General features: G+C 36.4%; 1 protein-coding gene across 3 annotated transcripts in view; it reads left to right on the plus strand.

The window, feature by feature from the left end:
* The window catches only part of LOC144254870 (cytochrome P450 2C18-like), a 35759-nt gene extending 13954 nt beyond the window's left edge, over positions 1 to 21805 (plus strand). For 2 of the 3 annotated variants that reach the window (XM_077798585.1, XM_077798587.1), the window contains 3 exons: positions 6373 to 6514; positions 9338 to 9525; positions 21656 to 21805. In XM_077798585.1, coding sequence (XP_077654711.1) covers positions 6373 to 6514; positions 9338 to 9525; positions 21656 to 21805 — 480 coding nt within the window. The remainder of the gene's footprint in view (positions 1 to 6372; positions 6515 to 9337; positions 9526 to 21655) is intronic. The other variant, XM_077798586.1, reaches the window with a different exon arrangement.
* The last annotated feature ends 1303 nt before the right edge of the window (positions 21806 to 23108 follow it).

Below are 23108 nucleotides of genomic sequence, written 5' to 3' on the forward strand. Positions count from 1 at the left end.
ATGGATTTCATCTCTGCACAGGTTTTGGGAGCATGGAAAGAAGCAGCTTACACCAGGTACACCACCTGCATGTCCTGTGGACTGAAACAGACCTTGACATGTGCATCATGGAGAGCAGAGCAAATTGCAGATGGGTTGAGTCTTGTAAGTGGTGGTGTGGACAAGAGTAGGTGCAGAGAAGAGAGAAGCCTTGTTGAATGCAGCTTTAAATGAAGTCACATATAACACAGAGTTAGAGTTGGTATCTGTCAGGGACCCTGCAAGCAGGAATGTTTTGTCACTGCTTCATGAGTTAAAAGGTTATTTATTCCCATTGAATTTCCTTGGCACCCTGTCAACGATCAGTTGTCTATAAATGTGAGGCTTTGTATGTGGACTCTCATGCACTCCACGATGGGTATGTCCACCCTATGCCAGGAGGTTCAGCATCCTGATGTCTTGTCCTCTTCGGTGTTCCTGTGTTTCATGTTTTGCAATAGGAATATGAGTTCTCCAACTGTGTTGTTGGTGTTCAGGAGTTTTAGGCAATTCTAGGTCCCTTGAATTTCCATATCAATTTCAAGATGAGATTGTCAGTTGTAGGAAAAACCCACTGTGGAATTCTGACATGAATTGCTTTAAATTTGTGTTTCATCATTGTCATTTAGAAAATTGAGATGAAATTCACATACCATACAGTGATCCTTCTTGAAGTTAACTTTATTGGTATTTATAGCATTTACTGTGTTCTGTGATCTTATATGTCTCCAGTTTCAAAAACTATTCATTTTTTTCTCAAAAGTATATGTACCATGAAATGAACACACCCCTCTTCCACACTCCTGTACTCTGATTTCTGTCTGCATGGTTGTGCCTACCATGGATAAATAATGAAAGACCTTGTGGCAATGCAACCTTTTGTTTCTGGCTTCTTTTATTCTATATAATACATTGGAGACTCATCTAAGTTGTAGCAAGTATCACCATTTTGCTCTTTTGTGTGGCTGAGTGCTTATGTTTTTTATTGGTGTACATACTATGATTTAAAATTTCTGATAGAATTCACCAGTATATCACAAAAATCCACCTTTCTTTTGGGGGCGTTTGATTACAAACTGTCTATCTTAAGTTGTTGCAGTTGATCACATTTTGCATACTGACCTTGAATCAGTTCTTTAATTAGTGTTTCTATTAAATTTTTCTGTTATTTAGATTATCTTATTTGCTGTTGTACAGTAATTTAAGGTAATCTCTTGTTGCCATATTTATTTGTGTAAAATCAGTAGTTTCCTGCTGTCATGTCTGAATTTAGTGGTTGGTGTCTTCTCTTTATTTGTGCTTAGTCCAGCTAATGATTTGGGACCTTTGCCTACAGTTTCTGAGAAGCAGTATTTGGTTTGAGTGAGTGTTCAGCTGTTTTCCCACTCTGTTTTTCATTTCTTTTTTTTTTCTCCTCTCACAATCACATTGCCTTTCTAAGAGGTAATGAAGCTCTGTTTTTCATTTCTGTGGGCTTTGCATTCAGCCTGCTCTTATCTTCCTAGTCCCAGGTTGAGAAGTTACATTGTACTTGAGCTCTTGTCTTTCCTTTCATTGTAAGTTCTGCCCCTCTAAGTTTCCCACTAAGAATTGTTTTTTTTTTTTTTTTTGGCTTCCTGTCAGGGTTTTGTTGTATTGTATTTTGTTTCCTTTGCATCTTGGTCCTATCTAGTTTTCCTAGTGATTCCCTCCTTAACCCACTAGTTGTAGAAGAGCATATTGTTTAATGGAAGATTTCCCTTCTCTCCTTGAATTCTAGTTGCATTCTATTGTGATAAGGGAAGACTTTCTATGATGTGTTATTTTTAAAATTTATCGAGGATTGTGTATGTCCCACCACCTGGAGTGTCCCAGAGAATAGAAAGGTTTATGTTCTCTTGAGAAGAATGCGTATTCTTCTAGTTTCTCTTCATTTTTCAATGTTTACCTCATAGATGTTGAGCTCTATTGATGGATGGATACGCATGTGCCCAATAGTATTACATATTTTTGATAATGTCTTAACTGATCAATATTTTTCTATTGAAACTTAAATTTACTCTCTTTTTCTTTGTTTTAAATTTTTTTCTTATTATTTACCATGTGGCTTTCTATTAACATGATCAATGTTAATAGTCCAGGTTGAGTTGATTCTAAGCTTCAAATTGCATAGAGAAAGTCTACTCCCATGCAAACTCATCTCTTTTTTTGTTGTTATTAGTCACAATCTATATCTTTAAATAGGTTCCCAATATAAAAAAAAGAGGTTTTTTTGCACATTTCTTTATTATAGAAACTCAAAGTACTACATAGAAATAAAAGAGTATCAGGGCATATTTACTACTAAACCATGTAGTTATTATTAATAATGATAATTATTTCTTAATATGGCCTTGGTTTATTATCTAGTGTTCTTTTGCTTTTTATTTTCTCCCATATTTTATTGTTGCATAATGTTGTATTTAATGGTGGGATTCACTTTTTCATATATGCACATGCACACAGTATAACATTATGATTTGGCCAATAACATTCCCCAGTATTTCCCCTTTTCCTCCCCTCTTCCCTCCCCATGATCACTTTCCTCTACTATACTGATATCCCTTCCATTTTCATGAGATCCTACCACAACATGTTTTCCTGTTTCCCATGTACCTTTCACATATGACTGAAAACACATGACACTTGATTCTCTGATGCTGTATATGAGAATAGCAATTTCTGCATGTTTTCAGTCTCTATTTGCATGGTATTTCCATCTTTTCACATTCAGCCTGTGGATGTCTTTGCCTATAATTTGAGTCTCTTGCAAATCATATATAATTTGGTCTTTCTTAAAAAATCCATTCTGGCCACCTATGTGTTTTAATTAGGGGAGTTGAGACCATTTACACTCAATGTTATTGTATAGAGTTGATTATTCATTGCTAGCATTTTGCTTTATTTATAATGTTTAATTTAGTCCTTTTCCTCATTTGCTTAGCTGTTCTTCAAATGAAATTTATTCTTTTGTGAGACTTGGATTTGTTTTTGATTTTTTTGTATAGTATTTCTTTCTGTATTTTTACTAGTAACAGCTTAGTAGTCATTAATTTTTTAGTTTCTACTTAACTTAGAAGGTTTTTGTTCTGCTAAAATTCTGCTGGATAATTTTGCTAAAGGTATTTTCTTTTAGGCACTTGGAGTACATCATTCCAAGTCCTTCTGTATTTTAGAATGTGACCTCAGAAATTAAAAGTAACTCTGATTGCCTTTCTTCTAAATTTCACATGAATTTTTTTCTTGAGTGTTCTAACATTCTATCCTTGGTCTTTATGATAGGTATTTTCATTATAATGTTTTGTGGAGAGTTTCTTTTTTCAACCTTGTATATTTTGGTTTCGGAATGTACCCTGTGTCTTGATGGCCATCTTGCTCTCTGCATTTGGAAAAATTTCTGTTATTATTTACCTGAAAAGCCTATCAATTCCATTAGCCCACAGTTCTCACTCCTCTTCAATTCTAATGATTCTTAAATTTGGTTTCTTAGTGTTGTTCCAGAGTTTTTGTATATTCTGGTCATGGCTACTTCTTTTCTTTAAAAATGTTTGAATTTTCAAGACTGACCACTTTTTCAGCATATCTCTTCAGCATCATTTACTCTACAGAGAGACAGCAGGCATCAATTGTACTACTGTCTTCTTTTGCTTTTATTATTGCTATGTTTGTTTTCCTCTTTACTGCGAGATGATGGTAATCTATAGGGAAGTAGAAATTCATGGGATAGAAATTCTGCTGGTGAACTAAAACTGATGATGAAAAGTCACCTTCCTCTATGCATAAATTACCAGAGTTCATCTCTAGTATATTACAATAAATAGAAGAGAAAAACCAGTAATAGCCCTAAGTAGGAAAAGGGCTAATGGTCGGCCTTTAGGTCCCACTCATAGAAATTCATTGCTACAGCAAAAGCAGTGAATTAACATAAAGTTTGTTTATATCCCAACTGTGAAGGGGTCTGAATCTCTAGAAGTCCAGGAAACTTTGGCAAGAGAAGACTGTGCCTCAAAAAGGCCTATACATAAGAGTGGTAAAGAACTCCACTTGAACAGATGCATAAAACAACACAGGAATACACGATATATGAAAATACAAGGTAACTCATAGCTCAAAAAGTTCATAATTCACTAGCTACTGACCCCAAAGATACTAAAGTGGATGAAATATTTAATAAATAAATAAATAAATGACTATAATTTGATCAGTCAATACCAAGAAAATGTAGAAAAACAGCTGTGTGAATTAAGGAAGTCAGTAGAGGATGTGAATGAAAAATTTATGTAATTTATTGTTGAGGATTGGAATTTACCATTGCAATTGTTTGCCTCATTAATCAAGAGCATTTCTCTGTTACAGCAATTGCTGAATAGCATGATGAATGCTACAGAATTTCATTTACTTTATAGTTGTTCCAAATAATTTTTGCAAAATCTATATTTCTGGAGACAATCACATTTCTGTTATGTCAGAAGCAGTAAAAGAAGGCTGATGGTGATTTCCCTAATTCCTGTGATCCAATAAGTAAACAAGAGGAAATCATTGTTTAAATTCTTCATGTATTGCCAGTGGGGATGTCACTGGAGTCCATAATGTTTGAAGCAGTGGCCAGGCTCTGTGTGGACATCAACAATCAAAAGATGCAACACTGATTATTGGAGAAACCTGTTCCTAGTTTTTGTGAGGAACAAGCAGGCTGCACAGAAACACACTACACTATGCCCACAACTGTTTGTCCCAGAATTGGGGAATTGGGAGTGTCAGCTTCTATTTGAAATGCAAATTTACTGTAATTTTTCAGACACTTTCCTTATGAACTACTGCTGGATGGTGAAGATCTTTGCCTAGACTCCACAGCTCCCTAGAAGTTTCTTTAAATGGGTTAAGTGAGATTGACAGTTGCTTTCTTGGAAATGCCAGTTCTGGGATGTTCTGGTCTATGATGTTTGTGACATCACTAAGTAATGCTTCCAAAACAATGTTAATATTTGATTGAGTAGCATGGATTGTGTGCCCATTTATTTATTTTTAAAAGAATTTTCTAGGGACTGGAGCTATAGCTCAGTGGTAGAGCATCTGCCTTGCACATGTGAGGCACTGGGTTCGATCTTCAGCACATATAAAAATAAATGAAGATATAGAAAAAAATGAAAATAAGAATTATAAAAGAATTTTTAATATGGTTTATATAAACAAGGCTAATTGTGATTTCATATGTGCCTATAAAAAGTAACTCTCCAAATTCATCCTAGGTGTTAGAAACATTAACATTGGTTTTAGAGCACACCGGTTAACATTGGTCTATGACTGATAACTTGAGACTTACTTGATGAAATTTGACTTGACAGGCTCAATATGAAGTAGGTATTTCCAAGACATATACTGAGTTTGGTTACCCAGTATGTGTGTTGAAAGAGGTTAGTTTGTTTTGATGGTGTTAATTACATATATGAAGCATAACACAGCCACATAGAGATTATGAATGTACCATGCTGGCCCTGGAGCTAGCTGTCAAATAATGTATTTTTTATAATAATGATCCCCTTTACTCAGTATTTAAACAGCTATGATGTTTTCAATTCATTTTCATAGTCTTTTCAGTCCAAAACTTTATCCTTGGCATCTCATTACCCCTGGGCTGTCATATATCCCATTTGGACAATTAATGTCTCAACTTCTTGTCTTTATAGTTTAGTGTCTTTTCAATTAGTGCATTCTTATTCTTGTCCCCTAGACCATTATATCTGTTCTGTCCCTTGTTCATTACATTAGTGATGGCCCATCCTATCTTGGTGAACCTGTTCTCTTTCCCTCTGATAACTTCTTGGATTTGCTGTCATGGTGTTCTCATAATTTGCACTTCATGAAAATTTTGGGTTCTATTGAGACTTTTTCAATTTTTGATAGAAAAGAACTGAAAACTACTGTTCAGATTTATAACATCTACCACGATATAGTACTCATTCACCTACTTTCTGTAATACAAATAAAAAAGCCTTTCATTTTTGACTCCCTATTTAAGATTGGGGCTTTCACTTTTAAGCCTTAATGTCCAAGGTGAGAGCCACCCGATATGCTCCTTCTGTTTTGGGGAAAGAAACATGTTACACAGCTCATGGATGAAACTGCAAACAATCTCAGGTAGGAAATAGAGTGTATGAAATGAAGTTTGGGTCAACGGATATACAGTCTCTGCCACAACAACCTGTTAATGCTGTAGTACTGCATGCTTCCGGGTCTGTGTTGGCCAACTTTACAACATTATGAGTTAATATGGTTCACTGTATTTTCATCCATTGGCAAATGACTTGACATGTAATAGTATCAAATCATTCCTAGGAAAAGGACAATCAAGGGTTGGAGTATACATATGAAAACTTGGTAACTGCTGCCTCTGATTTGTTTGGTGCTGGCACACAGACAACAAGCACAACACTGAGATATGCTCTCCTGCTCCTGCTGAAGCACCCACATATCACAGGTATGAACACAGATGAGGAGCAAGTGAACTGAGAGAGATGTTGGGAAGAAGTGCTTGGTCCTCACTTGTTTGTCTTAGAGAAGCTTCACTGTTTAGTTTTCTCTGCCACCAAGTGTGATCAGGAGGAGGGCTGAGAAAGTGAAGAGAGCATGGCAGTAGGAGAGGCAGTGGAACCCTGGTGCAGTGTCTGCATTTCATTGGAGGTGATTTGTGGTCGCAGAGCCAGCATCCACGGGCATGGGAATGTCTCCTGTTTGTATCCCCCAATACCACTTGGTTCAGCAGATAAAGACTTGAAGATGCCTCTCCTCATTCTGATAATTCTAATTCTGGGGTAGGGAAAAGGAAACTCCTTCTTCAAGCCTTGGTGGAAATCCTAGAATGTAATGAAGCTTCCTGAGATGATTCCTCACTTGGAAGTATTCTATTCATGTATATATGTCAGAAAGGTATTTTAATTTTGGCAGATCTGTTCCTAATTTTTTAATTCATCATTTCAACAGACTGCTTCCATAAAACTTGTGTTTCATGGAGTAAGAACCTTTCTTCAGGGGAGGTCAAAAATTTTATGTTTTATCAATACAACTTTAAAATCACCTTTAAAGGAATTTTGTTCCTGCAGTAGCAATAAGCATACTTTTTTTTGAGTCTTGTGTGAGGATTCCACTAAAAGGATGGCAACACAATTAATTGTTAGACTCATTCACTTTCAAACAAGAGAGGACGAAAACAATAAACACTTTATATACTCTTCACCAAGTTTCTTAATCATAGAAGGCAGATCCAAGGGTGGTGATGGAATCTAAAAGGAGGATGGTTTGGTAACCTGAATATTAGAAGAGGAAAATTTATGAAGAAAGAAAAGCAAACTCTGTTCTTAAAATTCCAACAAGATTCTCTTTTTTGGAAATAACAGGAATCAATGAAGGGAGAGTGAGGTTGAAAAGGGAGGCTTTTCTGCTCAGGCAAATCCCTTGTCAGCTAATAGTATTAAACCATTCTTTTCACTACTTCACTCATCAGGTGACAAATATTTTATTTGCAGGAAAAGAACTGCAAGGGAACATAGTGATCCTGATAATCCATTTCCTAAGGGTCCTTATGTAGTGGCAAAGAAAGATTGAGGTGTGGGGCTGAAAGGAAGCTTTGGAGAATCTGAGCTCTTCCTTCAACATCAGAAAAGTCATGTGCTCTCAAGGGAGGGAAGAACTGTGGTGTAAAGACTTTCATAATTTGCCATCTTAGCAGAATATTCTTCCAGTCATCCATCACAGAGAGTGAAATAAAAGCATCCACCCAAAACACAGGGTTGTAGCATTGCATATCACAAGGGATGAAGAATTCATTAAAACATTCAGAGAAATATCCCATGACTTATGTGAAACACCAGAGCAGCACCAGAATTCTTACAAGTAACTAATATCTTGTTATTTCATAGAATAGGTGTATTTCAGACCTGCACATTTGCCAAAATATTATACCATTACCCCTATATCTCAGAAAATTCCTGGAGAATGTTGCATCTAAATGTCTATAAGTCAGGAAGCCATGGGCTCCAGGAATGGGATGAGAGTGTTGGGGAGACTCTGGGTGCTGGACCTAGGCAGCAGCCTTCAGTATGAAGGTGGATGATGCAGATGAGAGGAGAGAACTCAGGAGCAAAAGGGATGTGAGGAATAGTCTGAGGTTTCCTACAGCTGGACAATGATTCCTGCAGTATAAAACATCTACCTGAGCATCTTGAGTAATCCTAACTCAATATTGGAAAATGATGAGCTTACATAGAGCAACTGGGAGAAGAGCAAGAAAGCACCAACAATGTAAAATAATCATAATTTCATATAACAGAAAGTATATGTATACTATCAGAAGGTCGTACCTTATGGATGTTGATATAAGCAAAAATTGCAGTCTAATATATCCTTGTGAATAGAGTCTGGTGGGCAATCGTGTGTGTTTGTGTGTGTGTGTGTGTGTGTGTGTGTGTGTGTCCTTTCCCAATTTTGTGCTTAACTCATTGAGATATGCAAACTCTCATTTCCACATACCTGGAAATCATTAAGTGTTGTGTAATAATGCACACACAAGAAACAGAGAATCATGATTTGAATATGACTTTAAATTTCAGAACAAAGTGGTAGAGTGCTGAGTGTCTGTGGCTAAGATGTGGGAGGATAGAGCTGGGATTGGGCTCATTTGTAGAGCGCTTTCCTGACATGTGTGAGGCACTGGGTTTGATTCTCTGCACCACGTATAAATATATGAATAAAATAAAGGTGCGTCAACAACTAAAAAAAGTATCAAAAAATGATGTGGGAATTTGATGGGAGTTCCACTGAAAATTGCTCTCATACAAAACCTTGATACATATATATCAATCTATTGTACTATATATTAAACATAAATTATTTTCATGTAAATTTAGTATTTGATTCCCATTTTCTTTCTGCCAGAACTGTAAATCCTTGATGTGTTTATATTCTGTTAATTTTTTTGAAAATATTATTTAGTTCTACTTATATTAATTCTGTGGGATGCTAATTTATAAGTATGGTCCTATTTTTTATTTTATTTACTTTCTCTGCTTCTATCTACTTTAAAATGTAGTTTAATGAAGTGTGTGTGTGTTTGTGTGTGTGTGTGTGTGTGTGTGTATACACACACTAGTGGCACTGTTTATATATGTAAGTGTGCCTCTGGGCATATCATTTATATTCATAATGCTGTTGAGACATCTTTGTCCAGCTTCTCATTATACTCAGTTGCTATGACAAACGTGCCCTTTCTCTCCTATCCCCTCATTTCTTTTTTGTGTCATACCAGCTAAAGTCCAGGAAGAGATTCAGTGTGTGATTGGCAGACACCGAAGTCCCTGCATGCAGGACAGAAGCTGCATGCCCTACACAGATGCTGTATTGTATGAGATCCAGAGATACATTGATCTAATTCCAGTCAACCTGCCCCATGCAGTGACTTGTGATGTTAAATTCAGAAATTACCTCATTCCCAAGGTAAGCTTGTTTCTTCTGGGCTGGGCCTCAGTGTTCTTCCTGGTCCCAAATCCATAGCAGGATTGTAATTCTCTAACACACATCATGAGACAAGTTGCAAAACATTTGGCTACTTAATGACCTGTGTGCAGTTTCTAGTTTGGGTATAAGGCTTTCTAAGAGGTGGCTGTATCTGGCCATGTGAGCCTTCCAAATTGATTTTACATTTTAAACATTGTTTTTGCCATTATTAAATGTCTACATTTCCATACGAAGGTTGAAAATTTTGTTGTCACAGGGTGTGGTGTCTCATGTAGCTTAGGAGGTTGAGGCAGGAGGAGTGCAGGTTCTAAGCCAGTCTTGGCAATTTAGCAAGGCTCTAAGTAACTTAGATAGACCCTGACTCAAAATATAAAATAAAAAATGGCTGGGGATGTAGCTCAGTAGTTAAGTAGTGTTGCATTCAATTTCTGATTAAAAAACTAGTTTGTTAATTCTCCAAGTGATTTTGTAGGTTTTCCTCATAAGAACAATAAACCTATAGACAAATTAAGTAAGAATTGATATCTTGACCTGTTGATTCTTTAAATTCATGATTATGTTCTCAATTTATTTTTGCTTCATTTAATATTCTCAGTCATATTTTTTTTCAGTTCAGTTACTCATAAATATTTTGTTATTTTTTCCTGTAAAATAAATATTTTTGTTCATGATATGTGTTTTAAACACATCTTTCCCTCATCTTTCTAACTGGTGTGTGGGATTATATTAGATTTTATCATTGTGATGATGTTACATCTAGTAAACTTAATAACTTTCCTAGTAATTGCCAATGGTTTGTATGAGATACATTTGAAATGTCAGTGTTTTTTATCCTCTTGTCTTAGTGAATTTTATTTATTTCCTGTTTTTATATCCTTGATTTCTCTTTATTGCATTATTGCCCTTTTTTGGATTTCTCCATCACATTGAACAGAATACATAATTGCAGTCATTCTTTTTTTATTTCTTATCTACAGGAATGGTTAGAGGCTTACTATCTCATTGTAGAGAAGGTTGTTTTATGTGCAATTTGGTAGATGTTCTTTTTCAAATAAGGGAAATTTTCTTCTCTTAATTTCATATAAACTTTGGTCAAGAATGTGCGTACACAAATTGATTTTCAGCATCTGGGGGATAGATTATATGATATTGGATGTATTTTCTGCAGTGCTTATAACAAATTTTTTTTTTTTTACCTTGAGAAATTTTTTTATTGCTAACAATACAGCAGCTATTAAATCGGAAAATAGATTTAAACACATAGAAATTTAAACACATTTAAAAGAAGAATAACACTTGAAAAGTAAAAATTCTTAAAAGTACTATGAATACAGGTTCTAAAATCTCTGACCCCAAACAGCCTGGAACATGTTATTCTGATTTCATGGCATTACAACATATCAGAGTTGGAAGGATATTTTAAAAAGACCTTATTTAACTTCTTGCATTCTGTGATGGGGTTTGATATCCAGATGAGAGACGTATTCAAGATCACATCTTGCAAAACGGTAATTAGAACCCAGATCCCTTGATTCCTAGTTGAATGCAGATTATCCTGATTGTTAACTAACATGACAGTATCTCCACACCTGTCAATTCTGGGGACTGCCTTCTAATTCAGTTTACAAGTGACAAAGGAAAACCTGTCATACTGCTTTGTAGTTTTACCTTATATTTTAAGATGCTTATCTATATAAATGTTCTTTATATCTTTTTAAAAATTATAATGAGCATTTTGTTTAAAAAAGTAAACAATAATCTAGACTTGTAACTTGTGTTAATTATTTGGGGGAAGTCACTGAATGCTATTCCTCCTCAATGATAACTTGCAATTGTCCAACCCAATAGCTCTTAAGGAATCTCTAAAAATCCTTAAAAGAAAAAAGAGGTCTAAACTCCATCTCTTACCACTTTCCCTCTCTCCTACTACAATTCTAGTCTTGTTCAACTATTAGTTCCTAGGACAAGACCAATTCATTCATACTTGACACACTCTGCTCAGAATGCTCTTCTCCCTAGTTTAAAAAAATTCTTTTCTTTTTTCTTTTTTTAGTTGTTGATGGATCTTTATTTTATTTATTTATTTATATGTGGTGCTGAGAATTGAACCCAGTGCCTCACACATGCTAGGCAAGTTTAGTTTTAAATGGCTAACTCTTTGTCATTCAATCAGTTTCAATGTTATCTGCTCAGAAAAGTCTTCCCTGACCACCTTCTATAGATATTCACATAATCATTTTTATATTACTTTTTTTAAAAAATAATTATGACATAATCCTTAGCTCCAATATTTTTCTTTTCAATTTACTTTTTTTTTTAAAAGCAAACTTAACTTTATTTAAACAATTTAAAAGTTATTAGAGGGCAATGTCTATGAGATAATGGTGGCACCTTGGTTGATAAACAAAGATTTACCATCTAGAATACCGACCAACCAAAAATTTTTTTTGTTTTGTCATATCACAAACTTGAATATTTCCTTAAGAGACATAGTGTCAAGTGCTTGTTTTGATAGGTAATTCAAAGATTATATGAAACATTTTCTAAATCCTTCCAAAGATGAAATATTCTGACAACATAAAGTGATAACCTTAAAATCATCCTTAGACATACGATGGGAACACCATCTAAATGTTGTTAATTTAATTTATTTAAAAACCAACAAAACAAAGCACATCACCAGATTTAATTGAAACAATAGAAGAATCTCAAACCATGAGTCAGATTTATAGAGGAAAATTAATTTGGAATTCATGCTATCTATAGTTATTTGATACAAGCTATTGTTTATTAATAATAACCAAAACTTAACAAAAAATTCTACAGGCCTCAGTTTGATTACTTTTTAAAGTATTAATTTTTTTTTGTCTTTTTTGGGGGAACTGGGAATCAAATCCAGGGCTTCATGTATGCAAGGTAAGTGCTTTGCCACTGAGCTATATCCCAGCCTGAGGATTAAAATTTTTAAAAATTGTCGCAAAATACTTTCTCTAAATCTAAATAAATTGTAAAATATTTGTTCCAAAATATTTAATAAAAGTAATATTCAAAAAATGTAAGGACATTAGAATAAGGAAAAGAAAATGTTTACTTGACTATATGAAGATCATTCATGTATAAATTATTCCCAATAATTTCTTTTTTTTTTTTTTAGCATTATTATTTGGTTATTTTTTTTTTATTGTTGGTCGTTCAAAACATTACATAGTTCCTCATACATCATATTTCACAGTTTGATTCAAATGAGTTATGAACTCCCAATTTTATCCCGTATACAGATTGCTGTATCACATCAGTTACCCTTCCATTGATTGACATATTGCCTTTCTAGTGTCTGATGTATTCTGCTGTCTGTCCTATTGTCTACTATCCCCCCTCCCCACCCCTCCCCTCCCCTCCCCTTTTCTCTCTCTACCCCTTCTACTGTAAATCACTTCTTCCATTTGAATTATCTTGTCTTACCCCTCCTTTCCTCTTATATGTCATTTTGTATAACCCTGAGGATCGCCTTCCATTTCCATGCGATTCCCCTTCTCGTTTCCTTTCCCTCCCACCTCTCAACCCTGTTAATGAAAATCTTCGTCTCAAGCTCTTCGTCCCTACCCTGTCCTTGTTTCCTCCCCTTATATCAGAGGAGTCATTTGGTATTTGTTTTTTCAAGATTGACTAGCTTCACTTAGCATAATCTGCTCTAATGCCATCCATTTCCCTCCAAATTCTATGATTTTGTCATTTTTAAATGCAGAGTAATACTCCATTGTGTATAAATGCCACATTTTTTTAATCCATTCATCTATTGAAGGGCATCTAGGCTGATTCCACAATCTTGCTATCGTGAATTGTGCTGCTATGAACATCGATGTAGCAGTGTCCCTGTAGCATGCTCTTATTAGGTCTTTAGGGAATAGACCGAGAAGGGGAATAGCTGGGTCAAATGGTGGTTCCATTCCCAGCTTTCCAAGAAATCTCCATACTGCTTTCCAAATTGGCTGCACCAATTTGCAGTCCCACCAGCAATGAACAAGAGTGCCCTTTTCCCCACATCCTCTCCAGCACTTATTGTTGTTTGACTTCCTAATGGCTGCCAATCTTACTGGAGTGAGATGGAATCTTAGGGTAGTTTTGATTTGCATTTCTCTGACTGCTAGCGATGGTGAGCATTTTTTCATGTACTTATTGATTGATTGTATGTCCTCTTCTGAGAAGTGTCTGTTCAGGTCCTTGGCCCATTTATTGATTGGGTTACTTGTTGTCTTATTGTCTAATTTTTTGAGTTCTTTATATATTCTGGTTATTAGGGCTCTATCTGAAGTGTGTGGAGTAAAGATTTGTTCCCAGGATGTAGGCTCCCTGTTTATCTCTCTTATTGTTTCTTTTGCTGAGAAAAAACTTTTTAGTTTGAGTAAGTCCCATTTGTTGATTCTAGTTGTTAACTCTTGCGCTATGGGTGTCCTATTGAGGAATTTGGAGCCTGCTCCCACAGTATGTAGATCATAACCAACTTTTTCTTCTATCAGATGCCGTGTCTCTGATTTAATATCAAGCTCCTTGATCCATTTTGAGTTAACTTTTGTGCAAGGCGAGAGATAGGGATTCAGTTTCATTTTGTTGCATATGGATTTCCAGTTTTCCCAGCACGATTTGTTGAAGATGCTATCCTTCCTCCATTGCATGCTTTTAGCCCCTTTATCAAATATAAGATAGTTGTAGTTTTGTGGATTGGTTACTGTGTCCTCTATTCTGTACCATTGGTCCACCCGCCTGTTTTGGTACCAGTACCATGCTGTTTTCGTTACTATTGCTCTGTAGTATAGTTTGAAGTCTGGTATCGCTATACCGCCTGATTCACACTTCCTGCTTAGCATTGTTTTTGCTATTCTGGGTCTTTTATTATTCCATATGAATTTCATGATTCTTTTATCTATTTCTACAAGAAATGCTGTTGGGATTTTGATTGGCATTGCATTGAACTTATAGAGAACTTTTGGTAATATCGCCATTTTGATGATGTTGGATCTGCCTATCCATGAGCAGGGTATATTTTTCCATCTTCTAAGGTCTTCTTCTATGTCTTTCTTTAGGGTTTTGTAATTTTCATTGTATAAATCTTTCACCTCTTTTGTTAGGTTGATTCCCAAGTATTTTATTTTTTGGGGGGATATTGTGAATGGAGTAGTTGTCCTCATTTCCGTTTCAGAGGATTTGTCACTGATATACAGGAATGCCTTTGATTTATGCGTGTTGATCTTATATCCTGCCACTTTGCTGAATTCATTTATTAGCTCTAATAGCTTCTCTGTAGACCCTTTTGGGTCTGCTAGGTATAGAATCATATCATCTGCAAATAGTGATAATTTATGTTCTTCTTTTCCAATTTTTATCCCTTTAATTTCTTTCGTCTGTCTAATTGCTCTTGCCAGTGTTTCGAGGACTATGTTGAACAGAAGTGGTGAGAGAGGGAATCCCTGTCTTGTACCAGATCTTAGAGGGAATGCCTTCAATTTTTCTCCATTCAGAATGATGCTGGCCTGTGGCTTATCATATATTGCTTTTATAATGTTGAGGTATGATCCTGTTATCCCTAATTTTTCTAGAGTTTTGAACATAAAGGGATGCTGTACTTTGTCGAATGCTTTTTCTGCGTCTATCGAGACTATCATATGGTTCTTATTTTTTAGTCTATTGATGTGGTGGATAACATTTATTGATTTCCGTATATTGAACCAGCCTTGCATCCCATGGATGAATCCTACTTGATCATGGTGTATAATTTTTTTGATATGTATTTGAATCCGGTTCGCCAGAATTTTATTGAGAATTTTTGCGTCAAGGTTCATTAGAGATATTGGTCTGTAGTTTTCTTTCTTTGAAGTGTCTTTGTCTGGTTTCGGAATCAGGGTGATGTTGGCCTCGTAGAATGAATTTGGAAGTTCTCCCTCTTTTTCTATTTCCTGAAATAGCTTGAAAAGTATTGGTGTTAGTTCCTCTTTAAAGGTTTTGTAAAACTCTGCTGTATACCCATCCGGTCCTGGGCTTTTCTTAGTTGGTAGTCTTTTGATGGTTTCTTCTATTTCTTCTATTGTTATTGGTCTGTTTAGGTTGTCTATATCCTCCTGGTTCAATCTGGGCAGATCGTAAGACTTAAGGAATTTATCTATGCCTTCACTATCTTCTATTTTATTGGAGTATAAGGCTTCAAAATAGTCTCTGATTATCTTCTGTATTTCTGAAGTGTCTGTTGTGATGTTGCCTTTTTCATCCCGTATGCTAGTAATCTGGGTTCTCTCTCTTCTTCTCTTCGTTAGCATGGCTAAGGGTCTGTCAATTTTATTTATTTTTTCAAAGAACCAGCTTTTAGTTTTGTCAATTTTTTCAATTGTTTCTTTTGTTTCAATTTCATTAATTTCAGCTCTGATTTTGATTATTTCTTGCCTTCTACTTCTTTTGCTGTTGTTTTGCTCTTCTTTTTCTAGGATTTTGAGATGAAGTATGAGATCATTTATTTGTTGGTTTTTTCTTTTTTTGAGGAATGAACTCCAAGCAATGAATTTTCCTCTTAGGACTGCTTTCAATGTGTCCCATAGATTCCGATATGTTGTGTCTGTGTTTTCATTTAACTCTAGGAATTTTTTAATTTCCTCCTTGATGTCTTCAATAACCCATATGTCACTCAGCAACCTGTTGTTCATTCTCCAAGTGATGCTTGATTTTTCCTTTCTTCTTTTATCATTGATTTTCAGTTTCATTCCATTATGATCAGATAAGATGCATGGTATTATCTCTACCCCTTTATATTGTCTAAGAGTTGCCCTGTGACATAATATATGGTCTATTTTTGAGAAGGTTCCATGTGCTGCTGAAAAAAAAGTGTAACTACTTGATGTTGGGTGGTAAAGTCTATATATGTCAATTAAGTCTAGGTTATTAATTGTGTTGTTGAGTTCTATAGTTTCCTTGTTTAACTTTTGTTTGGAAGATCTGTCCAGTGGTGAGAGAGGTGTGTTGAAGTCTCCCATGATGATTGTATGGTGGTCTATCAGACTCTTGAACTTGAGAAGAGTTTGCTTGATGAACACCGCTGCACCATTATTTGGGGCATATATATTTATGATTGTTATGTCTTGTTGGTTTATGGTTCCCTTGAGCAGTATGAAGTGTCCTTCTTTATCCCTTTTGATTAGCTTTGGCTTGAAATCTATTTTATTAGATATGAGTATGGACACGCCTGCTTGTTTCCGCTGTCCATATGAGTGGTATGATTTTTCCCAACCTTTCACCTTCAGTCTATGGATATCTTTTTCTATCAGATGCGTCTCCTGTAGACAGCATATTGTTGGGTCTTGTTTTGTGATCCATTCTACTAGCCTGTGTCTCTTAATTGGTGAGTTTAAGCCATTGACATTTAGGGTTATTATTGAGATATGGTTTGTACTTCTATCCATATTTGTTTGTTGATGTTACTAAACCTGATTTGTTATCCTCTTTGACTACTTTCCCCCCTTTACTGTCCTTCCTCCCATTGTTGGTTTTCAATGTTATTTTCCATTTCCTCTTCCTGCAATGTTTTGCCAAGGATTTTTTGAAGAGATGGTTTTCTAGCTGCGAATTCTTTTAACTTTTGTTTATCGTGGAAGGTTTTAATTTCATCTTCTAACCTGAAGCTTAATTTTGCCGGATACACGATTCTTGGTTGGAACCCATTTTCTTTCAGTGTTTGAAATATGTTATTCCAGGATCTTCTAGCTTTCAGAGTCTGTGTTGAGAGATCAGCTGTTATCCTGATTGGTTTACCCCTAAATGTAATCTGCTTCCTTTCTCTTGTAGCTTTTAAAATTCTCTCCTTATTCTGTATATTGGACATCTTCACTATAATGTGTCTAGGTGTGGATCTCTTATGGTTTTGTACATTCGGCGTCCTGTAGGCTTCTAGGATTTGGGATTCTGTCTCATTCTTCAAGTCTGGGAAGTTTTCTCGTATTATTTCATTGAATAGGCTGTGTATTCCTCTGGTTTGGAGCTCTGTGCCTTCCTGTATCCCAATGACTCTTAAATTTGGTCTTTTGATATTGTCCCATATTTCTTGGATGTTCTGTTCATGGTTTCTTAGCAGACTTGCTGAGCTGTCTATGTTCTTTTCCAGTTGAAATACTTTGTCTTCATTGTCTGATGTTCTCTCTTCTAAGTGATCTACTCTGCTGGTAGTATTCTCAATTGAGTTTTTAAGTTGGTTTATTTTTTCCTGCATTTCTAGTATTTCTATTTGTTTGTTTTTTATTTCCTCTATCTCCCTGTGAAATTGATCTTTTACTTCCTGGATTTGTTTGTCAATGTGATCTTTCATTATCTGATTTTGCTGTCTCATGTCTTCCTTGAGACTCCAGATCATCTGAAGCATGTATATCCTGATCTCTCTATCTGACATTCCATCTGTTGCACCTATTACCTCTTCTAAAGTTGAGTTGACCTGCATTGCCTGTGGTCCTTTCTTTCCTTGTCTTTTCATACTGCTGGCGTTTCTTTCTGCTTGGTGAAACTGTTGTGTTTTGAAATTTTCCCTCTATTTATTTATATTGCTCTTGTATAGTTGAATAATCACCCTTGCAGGGCATGTAGTGGCTGTGATCCTCCTCCAATTGGTGTGATCCGTCTACCACGCTGGCAGGCCCTAGGTCTGCTCTGCTGGTCGGTCAAAGGTCCGCCTACCCAGCAGGCACGAGGGGCACCTCTATCACTCCGCAGGTTGCTGGGCCTAACCTCCCGATGGGTCGAAGGTTCGCCTAGCTTGCAGGGGGCTGCTCCCGGAGCGAGAGCTAGGCCTCCCGGGGGAGCCTGTATGTCGGAGGACTGCCGGTTCCGGCGGGGCGGGCCAAGCCGCTTAGGGATCCCGCGGGTTGCAAAGGTGGCTGGCGTCTGCAGGACTTAACTTCTGCACCCGCCACGAGGGCACCTTTATCTCCAAGTAGCTGAGGCCACCTGGTTAGAAACCGGGCGGGTGGGGCCGCTTCTCCCAGGGCGAGATCTAGGCCTCCCGGGGGAGCCCGTATGGCGGAGGACTGCCGGTTCGGGCGGGGCGGGCCAAGCAGCCCAGGGATCCCGCGGGTTGCAAAGGTGGTTGGCGTCTGTGGGACTTAACTTCTGCACCCGCCGCCGGTTCGGGCGGGGCAGGCTAAGCCGCTCAGGGTTCCCGCGGGTTGCAAAGGCGGCTGGTGTCTGCAGGACTTCTATAACAAATTTTTTGTCAATAATTTTTTCTCCAAAAACTTTCTTAGATAATAGATATCAAGATAGTGCTGGCTGCTTAAAAATACGTGACAAATGTTCCTTGAAGTAGGTATGTTTCTTACTTCTGATGGCCACTTTGTCATATGCTTGAAATACCAAATCTTTTTTGGTGAAGAACAGGGTATCACATGGGGAAAAATATAAAATTTCAGAGCTTATATTCTTCCAGAAAGGGTTCATTTCTTTCCCATAAATGGAAAGAAGGTTGTAACACTTCCTTCCCTCATCTTTAGTAGGACAGCATGTGAACACAATCAAATTGTGCTATTCCCTTTCTTCTCTGTCTCCCATTTATGGAATCCATCTATCTATCTATCTATCTATCTATCTATCTATCTATCTATCATCTATCCATCCATTTACACAGGGGATCAAATACAGAACCTTGCACACACCGGGAAAATTCTACCACTGGGCCTCATTTCCATCATCCACAGCTGAAGTCTTGAGATGATTTTTATCTGTGAAGCGCTAACATTCTTTCTACCACATGCTTTCTGTGTTCATCCAGAAAACCTACTTTCTGTTACAGAGTAGATTTTAAAATTTGAGATCAGAAAATATCACTATTATATTGAAAATAATACAAGTAAGAATTGTCTTTTCATTGGAAAAATCTGGTAAGATTCATTAGGTTGCACCTATAAAGGCTGTCCTTGGGAGAAGACTGATGGCTTCAGGGGAAGGAAGGTCATGGGGCTTGCTCTTGTATTTAGTGTAAGGTTTAGGACCTGAATTTACTCTCTTTCTAGCAGAGGAACAAAGAGGAGATGGTGTTTATTTCTTATTGGGATGAGAGGATAAAATTAATGAAGGTTGATTGCCTCCTTATGTGTAACTAAATGGGAAATAGACTGAAGAATCAGGGATTGTCAGTCCTCTTTATCCAATGCATCTGCTTTGGGGGCCTCCTTGATGATCCCATTCAGCTCACTGAATGGCAGGTTATGATATGGCTGGTATCTTTGAAGTTTATAGAACTGTAGCCTCAAGAGAATGATCATTTATGCTCTTCTTCTTGGAACAGTCTGGTATAGAATTTTTCAATCCTTGTTTGCCATTTTCCAATTAGATGCATTATTTTTCTTCCATAGGCTGAAATCAAAGATGTCAGTGGAGATGACACTCTAATAGGAGTTGACTAACTTCTTTTGTAGTTGTCTACAGCCAATATGGACTTTGCAGGATACTAGGATTCTCTTGACATTTCTGAAATCTGCCATTGCAACATGGAAGCAGTTATAGGCAATCTATAGAGCATTCTATAGAACATGACCAAGTTCAATGTTATGGAAACTGAAATAATAAATTCACAAATATTTTTTCATGTGAAAATATTCTTTTTTTCTTTCAATTTAAACATTCTTTGCTCACTGGTTATATGAAAACACATGGCAGGCTGCATTTTGTGGACTTATTTGTTCAACCCTCTTATGAGACACACTGTTCCAGTAGACTTTCTATAATCATATGAGGTCAATTTGTGGATTTATGTCCTATCTGAAGAGAATTTGCAAAAACCAGTTCTCAAAGATTTGCCCTTGTCTTTTTGTAAAAGTTGTTTTGTTTAGCTCTTAGTTAATTGACCAGTTTTTCTTTTACCTTTTGCTTATGGTGGTATTGTTCTGCTTCATTTTTTAATTTGTGAATTTCCATATGTTCAAACAACTTTTTCTAAACATATATCCACCATCATCTTAAGGAAACCTTGTCATATATCACAACTTTAATTATACTTAAAGGAAGAATTTTAAAATCAAATTGATACATGATTTTATTTATTTATTTATTTTTTTGGTGCTGGGGATTGAACCCAGGGCCTTGTGCATGCGAGTGAAATGCTTTTATGTTTTTTTTAAATATCAGGGGATTGAATTTTTCCTACTGGTATATTTTTTTAAAAAATTGGAATCTAAATAAAATTTAGAAGTATATTTATGTACTTATATATACTGTCCATTAAGCTATTTACTTATAGACTGGTGCCTCAAGTCATTTCAAGAATGATAATTTTCTCCTACACAGTAGTCATTGCATTTATACTCAGACATCATTCACACTATAATACTAACAGAAGCCTATGCTTAAATTAGCCCATTAATTTTACAATCTTCTTGTAGATTTTTCTCGTACAATTTAGTGTCCAATAAAAGAACAGACATGTAATGTGATTATCTTTTCTATTTACTCTCCTGTAATCAGGGGTAGTAGTTCCCTTTCCTGTACTTGTTTGTTTCCTTTCATCGTGTTCACCTTACCAAGGAATCCAGGACAGAAGTCAAACATTCCTGAGGCTGGCTTTGTATGGTAGTTTTCTATGGATTAGATTTTCATCATGAATTTGGGAAGAACACTACATAAATGTTAATGAAAGTGTCACTGCATCACATGGTGAGGTGGGAACACATCGTGTCACTTATTCAATATAGCTTATGCTAATTTTCTCAGGAAAGAATGTGGTATCCAACAGATCTCTCCATTACAGAGCTTCTGCTCTTATAAGTAAGAGATAGACATCACATCATGGTCCTTCAGGACTATGTAAACATCCTGCTTATGAAATCACTCACCTAACTGTTCTAGCTTTGACTGGTGCTCCTTGCTTGAACTGATATCAGACAGAAGGCATTGTAAAATGATATTGCTGATTTTATTCCCTTTTTCTCTATGTAGTTTTGTCATATGGTTACTCTCTCTGAAAATGTCACTGCTTGTTTTGGGACACAGTTTCCATTTGTTCAGACCAGCAGATTGAGCTAAGTAATTTCCATTGTGCCTTTCAGCTCCTGAATTCCTGCTTTAATTGATTTGTCTTTGTTATTTCCAGGGCACAGCCATATGGACCTCACTGACATCAGTGCTCCATGACAACAAAGAATTCCCCCACCCAGAGATATTCGACCCTGGGCACTTTCTGGATGAGCATGGCAACTTGAAGAAAAGTGACTACTTCATGGCTTTCTCAGCAGGTAAGTGAAATAATTGTGATCAGCTACTTCTTACCTGGTGCCTTGTCTGGTGTTAGAACATTTGTTTTTTACATGAGCAGAGCACCATTGTGTTACCAATGTACTCTCCCTGCTAAGCTTTCCTTCTATAAGGTGAGTCTCATTTAAATATTCCTCACCCACTAAGTGAAAGGCATCTCACTCCATGATGTTGGTTAGTCTAAATGTTGCTGTTCAACACCCTTCTTGCTCTGCTGTGATGATGGTAGTCTCACAAGCATGAGATCACATAGCAAAGGGCCTCTAGGGAAGCAGCTTAGTGAATAACTGATTGTACTCTGGTGTGATTAGTGTGCTGAGGTAGGGAAGATTTCTGGGCTGACTGGCTTACCAGGATAGGCTTCCAGGATGTTGGACTATAATACTCCCCTTGAGGTTTATAATGGAGTTTGTGTCTTCATAATTAATGATGTGTGAACTGACTCAAAGAGTCACATATAATGGAGAAAAGAAAAGGCAGGACATTTTTAAGGAAGCAATTCACCACCACAGAAGAAATTTTGTTCTCAGTCAGGGATGTCAGAAATTGCCTGATAACCACGAGATTATGGAAGAATTGGGAATGAAGGAAGAGACCATACAATGACCACAGAACATCCTGCTCTTCCTCCAGTTATGGTTATGTGTCTTGGCTATTGAATCTCCCATCTGCAATTTGTTTACTGATTCTTTGCTCATGGACTCTCCTTCCTTGATTCCATGATTCTAGATGTCTGCCTTATATCTTGCACTCTACATCCCATGATGATAAGTCAAGGAACCACTCTTCAAGTGCTCACATTTCAACAGGTTAGAAAATTAAGATGGACATGGAAAACTATGATTCCAGGTGTTTCATGGTTCCAAAAGAGCATGAGTATGATGTTGAGGATATCTAAAGAGGGCAAGATTTTAGTGCTTGAGGGGATCATAAAGAGTGTAAAGAGGACATGAATTTCCACTTTTGTCCTGAATGGAATGAAGGGAAATTGTGTCTTATACAAGAAGATTAGCATGATGTAAAAGATGAACTTTCATGGTTCTTTGGAGATTAAAAAGATTCTGTTAGAGGTGAGATTAGAGGGTTGAAGAATGAAGGCAAGGTCATGGAACATCAGAATGGGAATAGAAAATACAAGTAACAGAGTTATTTAAAAAAAATATACTTAGAAATTTCAAATTCAAAAGTATCATTCCATTTTAGGAATTCTAAATAAAGTGTTTGTCACAAAACTGATACTTCCAAAAATACTGTTTGAATGAAATATTTGTTAAGATGGACAAAAAGTGTCT

This window comes from Urocitellus parryii, chromosome 5, assembly GCF_045843805.1.
Source record: "Urocitellus parryii isolate mUroPar1 chromosome 5, mUroPar1.hap1, whole genome shotgun sequence".
Lineage (NCBI taxonomy): Eukaryota > Metazoa > Chordata > Mammalia > Rodentia > Sciuridae > Urocitellus > Urocitellus parryii.